General features: G+C 43.1%; 1 protein-coding gene across 2 annotated transcripts in view; it reads left to right on the top strand.

The window, feature by feature from the left end:
• cdc6 (cell division cycle 6 homolog (S. cerevisiae)) overlaps nucleotides 1-13906 on the top strand; it is a 44951-nt gene that overhangs the window by 26079 nt on the left and 4966 nt on the right. For both annotated transcript variants that reach the window (XM_062448815.1, XM_062448816.1), the window contains exons 8-11: nucleotides 1225-1325; nucleotides 6935-7002; nucleotides 13015-13190; nucleotides 13546-13686. In XM_062448815.1, the coding sequence (XP_062304799.1) occupies nucleotides 1225-1325; nucleotides 6935-7002; nucleotides 13015-13190; nucleotides 13546-13686 (486 nt within the window). The remainder of the gene's footprint in view (nucleotides 1-1224; nucleotides 1326-6934; nucleotides 7003-13014; nucleotides 13191-13545; nucleotides 13687-13906) is intronic.

The following is a 13906-nucleotide window of genomic DNA, read 5'->3' as shown; positions in this document are numbered from 1 at the left end:
CGGCGTCTTCCCCCACCATCGTAGCCAACTCACCACCAGGTGGTGATCAGTTGACAGCTCCGCCCCTCTCCTCACCCGAGTGTCCAAGACATTCGGCCTCAGATCCGACGACACAACTACAAAGTCTATCATCGAACTGAGACCTCGGGTGTCCTGGTGCCAAGTGCACATATGGACACCCTTATGCTTGAACATGGTGTTCGTTATGGACAAGCCGTGTCTAGCACAGAAGTCCAACAACAAAACACCGCTCGGGTTCAGATTGGGGGGGCCGTTCCTCCCAATCACGCCCCTCCAGGTCTCACTGTCATTGCCCACATGAGCATTGAAGTCCCCCAGGAGGACGAGGGAATCTCCGGGAGGAGCAATTTCCAGCACCCCTCCCAGAGACTCCAAAAAGGGTGGGTACTCTGAGCTGCCATTTGGTGCATAAGCACAAACAACAGTGAGGACCCGTCCCCCCACCCGAAGGCGGAGGGAGGCTACCCTCTCGTCCACCGGGGTGAACCCCAACGTACAGGCGCCGAACCGAGGGGAAACAAGTATTCCCACCCCAGCTCGACGCCTCTCACCGAGGGCAACTCCAGAGTGGAAGAGAGTCCAGCCCCTCTCAAGGAGACTGGTTCCGGAGCCGATGCTGTGCGTCGAGGCGAGGCTGACTATATCTAGCCGGAACTTCTCTACCTCGCGCACCAGCTCCGGCTCCTTTCCCGCCAGCGAAGTGACGTTCCACGTCCCTAGAGCTAGCTTCTGCAGCCGAGGATCGGACCGCCAAGGCCCCCGCCTTCGGCCGCCGCCCGTCTCGCACTGCACCCGACCCCCATGACCCCTCCTGCGGATGGTGAGCCCACTGGAAGGGGGTCCCACGTTGTCTCTTCGGGCTGTGCCCGACCGGGCCCCATGGGAAAAGGCCCGGCCACCAGGCGCTCGCCATCGAGCCCCACCCCCGGGCCTGGCTCCGGGGGGGGCCCCGGTGACCCGCTTCCGGGCAGGGGCAACTGAGAACCATTGTTAGTTTTCTTCATGGTAGTTTTTTGAGCCACACCTGCCGACTCATTCTCTACTTGAATGAAGGAGTTAAGAAATTAATACTCATGTTAAAATTTGTTTAGCACATTAAACATTTCTGAATATCGTTATTATATTACTTGCATTTATGGATTTATAAATGGATGTTGACATTTTGTGGATTACTTGTGGCGCTCTTTGTTACCCTCATATTAGGTGTCAGGAGAAAAGCTGTTGGATGCATCTGCCATCCAGTTTTGTGCCAGGAAGGTGTCTGCTGTATCAGGAGATGCCAGGAAGGCTCTAGACATCTGCAGGTAACATTTAGTTTAAATACTTTTTTGTTTGTGTGTAATTGCTTTTACCATAGTCACATGAAGAAATGCATACTAAACTCAAATTAACTAACCTCTTCTCAATCCTGTCAAATTAAAAAAAACGCCTAAAATGGTAATGCCCCAAGTAAATTGAAAACTGTTCTTGAACCATTTGGAGCACATGCATGATTGTGGTCTCTTTTGAAAGGTAACACTGAAGTTCTTTTGCCTCTTGTCAGGACCCCTGTAAGTCCTACTGGTTTTGAGTAATGGATGCTTGAACACAAGGAAATTTAAAGTTTTTATTTTCGCCTGGATTTTGTTTTGAAAACATGCTGGAAGACAAAATTGGACCACAGCATGAAGCCTTACCAAGTCAAAAGTCAAATATAATACCATAAAATATTCATATTTGACATGTTTTTCTAAGAGTACATCCAGGCGTTTTCTTTTGGAGACTCCAAAAGGACCCTTGGTAACCAAGGTCAAATACTTAGGATAAAAAAGGTATTACTTTTCATAATTGTTGTTTCTAATGCAGGGCTCAACATTAACATTTTTTGGCACTGGCCCCACCGGGCCAGTGGGTTTGAAACTTACTGGCCCCAAGACAATTTTTACTGGCCCCCCCTCCAAAAGTTGTAATTTATCATTGTTACAACAAAACTAAAGACTTATAAGTTGTGTTATTCTGTTAACATGTTTAACCATTTATTAAACACATCCTGGATATAAAAAGAACAAAAATGAAATTACATTTCTAGTGATAAAAGATAAAAATGTAATAGTCAGCAAAACAATTGACTTTTAACCTCAAACGTGACGTGCTCTCTTCCCTGCTGACAGCCATCTCTCTGCACAACTGAAACCTCTGGTCCCTCAATGCTAATATATAAAAGCTTCCATAGCATTTCATCAGTATGATACTAAGTACCCAAGTCGACACCATTCTTCTGCTGCAGTTCAATAGCCTGGGGGAACAAGGCGAACGGCTGGCCCGTCTTAATTACGTGATATGCCGTTGTTATAAATCGTGCAATAACACGATGGGCATCTACATTTAAATTCCTGACCAGCATAGCCAACGGCCTGGAAGATGGATTGTCAACCATCCGCTTAGCTGTCACGCAAACCAGGTGCTGTCTGCTACTGCTAGCATGGCTGGTCAGGTATTGTTTTCGAAAATTGTCGGTGCCTCCTGTAAAATGTAAAAATATCCACTTTTGTCTGCTTTAGACGGGAACATACGACAAACGACACAGTGCATCTTCGTTCCTTAAAAAAGTTGCTTCCGTTTGAGCTCGTAGCTCTACTTTGCTGCCATCTTCACTTTATTGTCTCGCGCCAGTTGTTAAAAAATGTATCGAGATTAGAGAATTACAATTTGACAACCACTCGTCACTCCTCAACTCTTGATTTGCCAACTGTGCGCCCCACGAGCTGCAAAGTTATTTATGCATTTAGCAGATAGCAAAACATATGAAGGATGTTAACTTTTACAATGCAATTTTTTTTTTCAATCAATAATTTGCAGTGGCCCGATCGGGCCAGTGAGTTGCTAGTTTAACTGTCCCAACGTTACTTTTTACTGGCCCCGGGCCATCGGGCCATCGTTATTGTCGAGCCCTGTAATGAAAGGTGGTACTTAGAACTATCATATATTATATCTAAACCCCCCAGTAGTATTGCTGAAACACAACTGAAGCATGAACACATTGGAGTGCTTTATCTGATTCACCAGGATTGACGCAGAAAAAACTCTGCTTCTGTCAGCCATTTTGGCTCGGTTAAAGAAATGCTGGCTATCTTCAGCAAGCTTGTATCTACAAAAGGGAGTCCTCCCTGACATTTTTGGTGTGGAATGGAGTGAAATTACATTTACATTTAGTCATTTAGCAGACTTGCAGTAAGTACAGGGACATTCCCCCGAGGCAAACCAAGGACACAACGTCATTTTGGGGAATGACAGGGAATCGAACCGGCAACCTTCTGATTACTAGCCCGATTCCCTAACCGCTCAACCACCTGGCTCCCTTAAATACAACATTGTGAACACACTGCCAGTGAGCGACCAGAGTCTGACTGAGGCTAACGTCAAAACAGTGTAACGGGGGACGCAGTCTCACTCAGTTTTACACAAATCACAAAAATAATTGGACCAGCTGGCTAAAAGCAGAATTCCCATATGTCTTGAAAGCTGCCCTGCTTGACTTTTTTGGTGTCGAACAGCGCCCGACCTCAGGCCTGGATCGCTAAGAGGTTTTAAGTTCTTCAGGAACATTCTCTTGTTTGGACATATATTTTAGTTTGTTTATTAATATTATTACTGTGTGTTGTTTTTAACACAACCTTAAGTTTTGTTACATATTTGTGCACATACACTATATTGCACTGTACGAGTAGCCAGTGCCTAGTCTGCGTTATTATTTTAGGCTACTCAATTCAGTTACGCACAAATATTTACTCCTAGAAGCTCACCTAGAAAAGTAATTTCATTCACTAATTTACGATTATAATTGTTTTAGATATTTGGTACTGTATTATTTGGGAACTATGATTTGTTTCGAAAGGCTGCAACTGTTAAAAACAAAAGCCATCAAAGAAATGTTGTACAATAACTAGTGGTGGGCCGTTAATGCGCGTTAACACGCTGTGACTCTTATCGGCGATAAAAAAAATATCGCCGTTAATCTATTCTCAAAGTTGGGTTGGGAGCTGGGTCACGCAAGCTACGATGACTTTCACCTTGATATTTTAGCGCGGATGTATACCTAGCCGAATTGCACTGTAGGGGGCGAGAACGAATCTTCGAACCTGTGTGTATGCCTTGTGTGTGAAATTATCACATCAAACGTGACGTGCTAACATGGATGCAGCTATGAAGCCGCCTTGTTTGCTTCAGGGAAAATTTATTTTTAAGAAGCTTCCCAATGGAAACCTCGACAAGACTAAGGTTGTTTGCACCACTATGCGGAATTTGTTTACTGTAGGAGTTCTTCCAGTCTCAAATACCACCTAAACGCAAAGCATCCCATAGCTAATGCGGAAGATGCCGGGTCAAGCACTGATGTAGCGCAGGGGAAGAGTCGTCGTCAAACTACGATGTTTGAGTGCAACCGAGGCAAGCCCGTCAGCACAGCTCTATCAGCCAAGCTAACTAATCTAATAAACAGTTAATAAACACAAGTACATCTTATTGAACATAATTTATTTTCATCACCAATTATCACAGTAGAACAGCTTTCTCAAGCAGTTTGTGATGCATTTTGGAAACAGGAGATGAGCTCCTGGTCTAATGCGCCACCTGGCTTGAGAAACCCGTTCTCAAAGACTTAGGCTACTTTTAGTCCTTATTTGCGTAGAACACTTCTGAATGCCTTCGGCGGAATTCAAATGAGCCATTTTAATCTAGATTAACGCCAAGATTACAGTGAGATTAATCTAGATTAAAAAAATTGATCTATGCCCACCACTAACAATAACATTAATTTAAGAATGTTCATATGAATTTTATACATCCTAACTGTTGTGCAATAAATTAAAGCATAATTATCGTAAAACCGTGATTATTCCTCAGACTAAAATCGAACCATAAAAATCTATAATTGTTGCGTCCCTAATGCACACCCATTAGATTGTTGTTTTCATCTCGGGTGATTTTACATAAATCTTTCAAACAAGGGCGATCATGTCAGCGGTGTGGAAATACTTCAAAGTTCATCAAATTTGCAGTGTTGGGTCAGCAGAAATGTCAAGAGGGTACGATGGAACATTTGTAGCTACACCCATCATGCATCACATCCCCTCAATTGAGAAAGCTCAAATGAAATGGGTAAATCCAGTTGCAGACTAAATTAAATCCATACACACATGGACAAAATTGTTGGTACCCTCCCGTTAAAGAAAAACCCACAATGGTCACTGAAATAACTTGAAACTGACAAAAGTAATAATAATTAAAAATTTACTGAAAATTAACAAATGAAAATCCGACATTGCTTTTGAATTGTGGTTAAACAGAATCATAAAAAAAAACTAATGAAACTGGCCTGGTCAAAAATGATGGTACCCCTAGAAAAGATAAAGGGATACCATCTCAAATAATTTGACCATAGGGACATGTTAAACTAAGGTGTGTCCTTTAATTTGCATCACAGGTGTCTTCAAACTTGTAATTAGTCAGTCTGCCTATTTAAAGGGTGAAAAGTAGTCACTGTGCTGTTTGGTATCATGGTGTGTACCACACTGAACATGGACCACAGAAAGCTATGGAGAGAGTTGCCGCAGGAGATTAGAAAGAAAATTATAGACAAGCATGTTAAAGGTAAAGGCTATAAGACCATCTCAAAGCAGCTTGATGTTCCTGTGACTACAGTTGCACATATTATTCAGAAGTCTAAGGTCCACGGGACTGTAGCAAACCTCCCTACACATGGCCGCAAGAGGAACATCTATGACAAAATGAGGAGACAGATAATACGAATGGTAACCAAAGAGCCCAGAACAACTTCCAAACAGATAAGAGGTGAACTCCAAGGTCAAGGTACATCAGTGTCAGATCGCACCATCCGTCGCTGTTTGAGCCAATGTGGACTTCCTGGAAGACGACCGAGGAGGACTCCCCTGTTGAAAGCAAATCATAAAAAAGCGAGACTGGAATTTGCCAAAATGCATATTGACAAGCCACAAAGCTTCTGGCAGAATGTCTTTTGGACAGATGAGACAAAACTGGAGCTTTTTGGCAAGTCACATCAGCTCTATGTTCACAGATGCACAAATGAAGCATACAAAGAAAAGAACACTGTACCTACAGCGAAACATGGAGGAGGTTCGGTTATGTTCTGGGCCTGCTTTGCTGCATCTGGCACAGGGTGTCTTGAATCTGTGCAGGGTATGATGAAATCTCAATACTATCAAGGCATTCTGGAGAGAAATGTGCTGCCCAGTGTCAGAAAGCTTGGTCTCAGTCACAGGTCATGGGTCATCCAACTGGATAATGACCCAAAACACACAGCTAAAAACACCCAAGAATGGTTAAGAACAAAACATTGGACTATTCTGAAGTGGCCTTCTATGAGCTCTGATCTAAATCCTATTGAACATCAGTGGAAGGAGCTGAAACATGCAGTCTGGAGAAGGCATCCGTCAAACCTGAGACAGCTGGAGCAGTTTGCTCACGAGGAGTGGCTCAAAATACCTGTCGACAGGTGCAGAAGTCTGAGTTACAGAAATCGCTTGATTGCAGTGATTGCCTCAAAAGGTTGTGAAACAAAATATTAAGTTAAGGGTACCATTTTTGACCAGGCCAGTTTCATTAGTTTCTTTTTTTTGTTATTCTGTTGAACCACAATTAAAAAGCAATGTCTGATTTTCATTTGTTAATTTTCAATACATTTTTATTATTACTTTTGTCAGTTTCAAGTTATTTCAGTGACCATTGTGAGTTTTTCTTTCTTTAACGGGAGGGTACCAACAATTTTGTTCACGTGTGTATGTTGCTAAATTTTCCTGAAATAATATCAGCAATACTGTATATCAGTCTTTAAAATGATTTATTAGCCAATTTGTACTTAATTGCCAAATAGCATGACACCATATTCCTGTTACAGGAGAGCTGTTGAAATGGTGGAATCTAATGACAGAAAGGCAATGTGCAGCTCCACAGCAGGAACTAAAGGTAAGCAATTATAGCTTCAGTCATGTTCGTATAGGAGGTGTTCTTCTTACTGTTAAAAGTTAGAATTGCCTGACCCTCTAACTCCGTGGTTCTCATTCTTTTTTGCGTCAGTGCCTCCCTATCCATTATCCAGGTCCCTTACCGCCCCCCATCATTTGAAATGTAGGATAACTGTCTTGCCTCAATATTATTGTTGATTATTATTCTGTGTTCATATAATTTAAAAAGCTTGTAGTTGAATGCCAAATAGTTGGAATATCATCATCATTTTCCCAGGATGCAGAAAATCCATGTGAATGTAAAATTGTTTGTGTGAAACTGATGCAACAATTTGGAAATGTTTTATTTTTTATTTTTTTAGTCTTGTTATTGAGCACAAAAAGCAACCAATTCCAGGAATGCGTGTGTTTGTGCAACTGAATTGTCTCGCAAACTGAACACTGTATGAGGTTGAAATGCAACAGGTATTGCTCAGGACCCAAGGACATGCAGTGAAGTTGTTAAAGTATATTTTAGGTGATTATATAAGGTGCAGCCTTTGAACGGGCACAGTGTTTTAGCATTTATTTGCGAAGTTTGATAAACTGATTGATTTCCATAACATTCTCGAAGTTTACATTAAAAAGTTGAAGGAAAATGAGGAAGACTTGCTAAGTGGAGCAGATAATGACATGGCACTCGACTAACTTGCAGGCTGAAAGAAAGTGAATATTGATGTATTCATTTAGCTATATTAAGCTACAGTATTGCTATATTAAGCTTCAGTATTGAACTCAGCCAGTTTCTCTTCCATTCCTTGAGTTGGCCTTTCATATTGTGTGAAGCAAGGGCGTAGGTTTGGTCACAGCTTTGGTAGGGACACTTGTTTGTTCAGAATTTTTTTTATATATGTAGGTAATTGGTTCAGGTTTTATGGAGCTGTACTAGGCCTACATCATCTGTACTGGACTTCTGAGCAATGAAATCATATATGATGCATACATATGGGCATACCAATTTATAGCACCTTTTTACTATCTACAAGTATAAGTGTGAATGATGACATTCATGGGTAACATTGTCTAAACATCCCTTAAACTGCAATTTAATGCAATCTTTACCAAAATGGACAATTCAACTTCTCACCTGAACCCCTGATGCTGATTCATCACCAACCTGCTCTACATCTGTATCTTCAGGGTGCTTTTTTCCTGCACAGTAATTCATCAATTTAATACAGACACTAACCATGCTTAGTTGACTGCTGACATTGGTCGAGATTACAGGGATAGGCATATTACTATCCAAGGGATCATATAGGCCTACTTATTATCAGTTAATATCACTTTTGAGTTGCTAGCCTGCTGGTACTAGGCTAAACTAGCACGGTCCCATTATGTGGGTAGGTTAACTTTATCATTCTGGCTTCAACAAGAACACACTGGTCGAAAGATTGCAGACGCTAGGGATAGATTTAATACAAGCAAAAGTTACATGCTCTACTACACTAACAACTTTCAAAACATGTTTCCATTGTACAATTGGTGGCGATGTAAGGCTAGCAGGTTTGCACTTGTGTGTGTAGTTTTCCTACTAGCTAACTAACAACGACCTTCTTGATAGCTACTTACTCTCTGGGTGGTGAAAAAACTTCTGATATCTCTTCTTTTTGGGTAACATTTTCGTATCTATAAAGCACAAAAGGGTCAAAAATATCAATGCTGAGACCAAACAAAATACTAATATGAGGCTTTATGATTTCCTGGCGTACTGCCAGCTCTCTTTCTGCAAGTCACGATTCACGAAGTGTTTCTGACTGCCACTTCAGTCAATTAACTTAAATGACATCATCTTATCTCGCATGCTCGAGGGCGCATTGGTTAACTTGGAAATGTATTTTTCACTTTTCTCGGCGACAAACATAGTATAGATAATAATACGAATGAGTTTTGCAAATAGATATTGTTTTTGAAAATTAACAAAATATTGGTGGGGACGATTGTGTCTTTCCCAAACTTTGGTCGTGACTAGTCCCTATGGTCCCTATGCAAACCTACGCCCTTGGTGTGAAGAACTGTCCCGGTTATTCAATGAATTGTTAGGCTATTTGATTAGAAGTAGAATGTATGTTTTTTCCATCTGTTAACTAAAGAAATAGGGATTGTTGTTTTTCAATTGTTTAATTGCATTTCCTGAGACTATCCTCATTCTCAAAACAGTTATGTGAAATAAATAATTGCAGGCCCCCCTCCAGCAGGGGGCCCCAAACTTCCCTATCCCAAGCCACATCGACCAGCTCTGACTGTGGGACCCCGAGGCGTTCCCAGGCCAGTGTGGACATATAATCTCCACCTAGTCCTGGGTCTTCCCTGAGGCTTCCTCCCAGCTGGACGTGCCTGGAACACCTCTGTAGGGAGGCGCCTAGGGGCATCCTTACCTGGTGCCCAAACCACCTCAACTGGCTCCTTTCAACGCAAAGGAGCAGCGGCTCTACTCCGAGCTCCTCACGGATGACTGAGCTCCTCACCCTATCTCTAAAGGAGATGCCCGTTCTTTTGGTCATGACCCAAGTTTCATGACCATAGGTGAGGGTAGGAACTAAAATTGACCGGTAGATCGAGAGCTTTGCTTTCAGGCTCAGCTCTCTTTTCGTGACAACGTTGCAATACAGCAAATGCAATACCGCCCCCGCTGCCCCGATTCTCCGGCCAAACTTCCACTCCATTTTCCCCTCACTCGCGAACAAGATCTTGAGGTACTTGAACTCCTTCACTCAGGGTAAAAACTCATTCCCTACCCGGAGTAAGCACTCCTTCGGTTTCCTGCTGAGAACCATGGCCTCAGATTTAAAGGTGCTGATCCTCATCCCATCTGCTTCACACTCGACTGCAAAACGCTCCAGTGAGTGCTGAAGGTCACGGACTGATGATGACAGGAAGACCACAGCATCCGCAAAAAGCAGCGATGAAATCCCCCCTCACCCCGTACTCCCACAGCACCTCCCAGGGGATCCGGTCATACGCCTTCTCCAGATCCACAAAACGCATGTAGACCGGATGGACATACTCCCAGGCCCCCTCCAGGATCCTTGCGAGAGTGGAGATCTGATCTGTCATTCCACGACCAGAACTGAACCCACATTGATCCTCTTACATTTACATTACATTACATTTAGCAGATGCTCTTATCCAGAGCGACTTACAGTAAGTACAGGGACATTCCCCCAAGGCAAGTAGGGTGAAGTGCATTGCCCAAGGACAAGGACCCTTCTTATTAATAGCCCGATTCCCTAACCGCTCAGCCATCTGACCCCCCTCTTCAAGCCAATGTTCGACAATTGGTCGAACCCTCCTCTCCAGAACCTTAGAGTTAACTTGACCAGAGAGGCTGAGAAGTGTGATACCCCTGTAGTTGGCACACACTATCTGGTCCCCCTTTTTTAAAAGGTGCCTTAGGCACCGCAAGCATCGCATGAAAGTCTGGGACTTTCATGCGATGTTGGAAGAGGCGTGTCATCCATGACACCCCGTCCACATCCAAAGCATTTCTGGTTGGATCTCATCAATCCCCGGGCCTTTGCCACAGTGTAGTTGTTTGACTACCTCAGTGACCTCTCCCAGGGAAATCTAATCTGATCCGTCTCCATCAGCCTCCGGCTCTGCCTCCATCCTAGAGGACATGGTGGGATTTAGTAACTCTTCAGTGTTCCTTCCACCGCCCAAAAACCTCCTCAGTTTAGGTCAACAGCGTCCCATCTTTGCTGTACACAGCTTGGATGGTTCCCTGCTTCCCCCTCCTGAGGTGGCGGACGGTTTTCCAGAAGCACTTTGGTGCAGACCGAAAGTCCTTCTCCATATCTTCTCCGAACTTCTCCCACACCCACTGCTTTGCCTCTCTCACAGCAGAAGCCGCAGCCTGTTGGGCCTGTCGGTACCTTGCAGCTGCTTCCGGAGACCTCCGGGACAATATATCCCGGAAGGCCTCTTTCTTCAGTCGGACGGTTTCCCTGACCACCAGTGTCCAGTGTTCGAGGGTTCGAGGCACCTAAGACCTTGAGGCCGTAGTTCTCCACCGCGGCTTCAGCAATGGAGGCTTTGAACATTGCCCACTCCGGTTCAATGCCCCCAACATCCGCAGGGATGCCTGAGAAACACCGCCGAAGGTGTGAGTTGAAGATCTCGCGGACAGGGGCCTCCTCCAAACATTCCCAGTTCACCGGCACTTCTCGCTTGGGCTTACCAGGTCTGTCCAGAGTCTTCTCCCACTCCCTGACTCACCACCAGATGGTGATCGGTTGACAGCTCAGCCCCGCTATTCACCTGAGTGTCCCAAAAAACAATACCATCCACGCAAAAGTATCTAACACTCAATGTTCACCACGTGTCAAAACAGTCAGTTGCTACAACGTCACCAAAAGTATAGAACTTTCTGATCATTGCGTAAACCCTGGCACTCATAGGCCTGTCACAATAATTAGTTTATTGATTTGTGCACTATATGGACATTACCTATGTAAATTTTGCAGACCTCAATACACGTGCATGTTTGTTTACTATCAAACTATAATTCTAGGAATCTCTGTCTGTGTGTTCAAGTTTTTTTTGTGGCACTATTGCCCAGAACCCAAGGATGTGCGGTGACATTGTTTGGATTATTTTTATAGGGTTTTGGATGAATACCCCATATCTGATGGCTCTGAGATTACTGATTTAATATCAGATGTGTAGTAGCCACATGAATGCGTTATTTCCATGAATTTGTTATTTCCAGTGCTTTGTCCTTATGCGGCTCACCAGTATTTCAGCCGCTCTCCCTAACTACAGGATCCCTAACTTTCGAGCCCTAAATTGTGTATCCCATTTGTTGAATAAAGGCATCTGCAGTTGAATAGAATTGTCTTAAAGAATGCTAAGACATAATGATAAACTACGGCTCAGGAACTAAATGAGATGAATGGAAAAAAGTTGATATACAGTGAAACAAAAAATGCATATTTTTGTTAATAAAAGCAATTATAAACTACATTTTACAAAAGTTTAAGAGTTGAAACAAAATTGGCATTTGGAGTAACAAAAGAAAATGTTGTGGTTGAATAGTGTTGACATCGTTACCTCGTATTATAAAAAAGCAGATTCAACTTATGAAAAACCTTTGGAAAACTAGGATCTTGACTGATATAAGGGTTAGGGTTAAGTCATCCTAACCCAGTCATTTTTTACCCTTAGGACAAGGGGAGTGTACAGAATGTTAAGACAACACGAGGGTTAAATTATATCACCTCCATCCTGAAATGTCTTCACTGGCTCCCTGTCCCATTCAGAATTGAGGTTGATATAAGGTCTCCCTCCTCACCCACCAGTGCCTTCACGGACATGCCCCCCTTTACCTACAGGAACTCCTCACCCCCCAGACCTCCTCACGCACCCTCGGGTCTGCAACCACAAACACCCTTAAAGCCCCCAGAACCAAACTCTGCAGCGTGTGCGCAGCATCTGCTGCTCCGAGGCTGTGGAACTCCTGACCACCTTAGGGCCCCTCAGACTACAGATGTTTTTAAACGAAACCTAAAAACATATAATAAAAAAAAAGGCTTTTGACTAAATGTATTTTATAGGTTTTGTTTTTAACTATTTATTGACCTTGATCTTTTTTAATTAATTCTACATTTTTTACTTTGATTATTTTTTATTTGCTTTATTATATGCTCTGTAGCCCTGAGATTGCTTTAATGTAAAGTGCAATACAAATAAAATGTGTTATTATTATACATTTTTCATGTAATGTTTCATAACACAAGTTTAGAATTATTACCATATGTAAAATAGGTACATTTACCCACACGCAATCATGCCAGAAGAGGTGATTCCTGTTGAAGGTTTTTCATGCATTTAAGCATTTTGAATTTAGGTGGGGACAGGTACTCTGAATGGCAGTCAATTAGAAATATTTTGAAAATTGCATAAGTGCTTTGGACATGTCCCAAGTCTACATGGTTAACTCCCCTCTCTCCTCCCCTCAATTTATTCTCCTCAGTGTCTTGTGCTGGCGTGCCTCAGGTGGCACGTGTGCTGTCAGAGGTTTATGGGGACCGCATGACCACCTCTGTGAATGGTGAGGGGGAGAACATCCCCTTGCAGCAGAAATTGCTTGTGTGTTGCCTTCTACTGCTCACATACAATGGCAAGACCAAGGAAATGCCACTGGGCAAGGTAAGGGACATTAATGTGTAATGGGGCTGATGACACAAGGCACATCAGCCACAGGTGATCTTAAGTTGAGGGAGTCAGGTGGCTGAGCGGTTAGGGAATCGGGCTAGTAAATAGAAGGTTGCTGGTTCGATTCCTCACTGTGCAAAAGATGACGTTGTGTCCTTGGGCAAGGAACTTCACCCTACTTGCCTCGGGGGAATGTCCCTGTACTTACTGTACGTCGCTCTGGATAAGAGCGTCTGCTAAATGACTAAATGTAAATGTAAGTTGCAGGCTTGAGGAGAGAACAAGGCATTAGTTGAGTTAGTGAGTTTAATGAAGGAAAAACTAACCTGTCCCTTCTTTTAATCTTTAGCTTCATGAGGCGTACAGTCGCCTGTGTGACCAGAGACAGGTCGCAAGTGTGGGTCAGGGCGAATGCCTCTCTCTGTGCAGTCTACTTGAGAGCCGAGGTATCTTTGGTCTTAAGAAGGCGAAGGAGGCTCGTCTCACCAAGGTAACAATAACTGAACTTTTGCAATTGTCAACTTTTCTTACAATTGTACCAAACACTTTTGTTTATGTGTATTTTGTAGGGGTGTAACAATATATTTTGGCACAATCAGGGCTCTACAGTGCGGCCATTTTACTCGCATATGCGAGTAAAAATATGTGTGCAAGCATGGAAAAGTATTAGCGAGCAAGTTTTAACCATAGACATAGTCTATGTTTTTAAC

This window comes from Osmerus eperlanus, chromosome 22 (genome assembly GCF_963692335.1).
Source record: "Osmerus eperlanus chromosome 22, fOsmEpe2.1, whole genome shotgun sequence".
Lineage (NCBI taxonomy): Eukaryota > Metazoa > Chordata > Actinopteri > Osmeriformes > Osmeridae > Osmerus > Osmerus eperlanus.
Note: the sequence above shows the minus strand (reverse complement) of the source record. Positions and strands in the feature narration are given on the sequence as shown.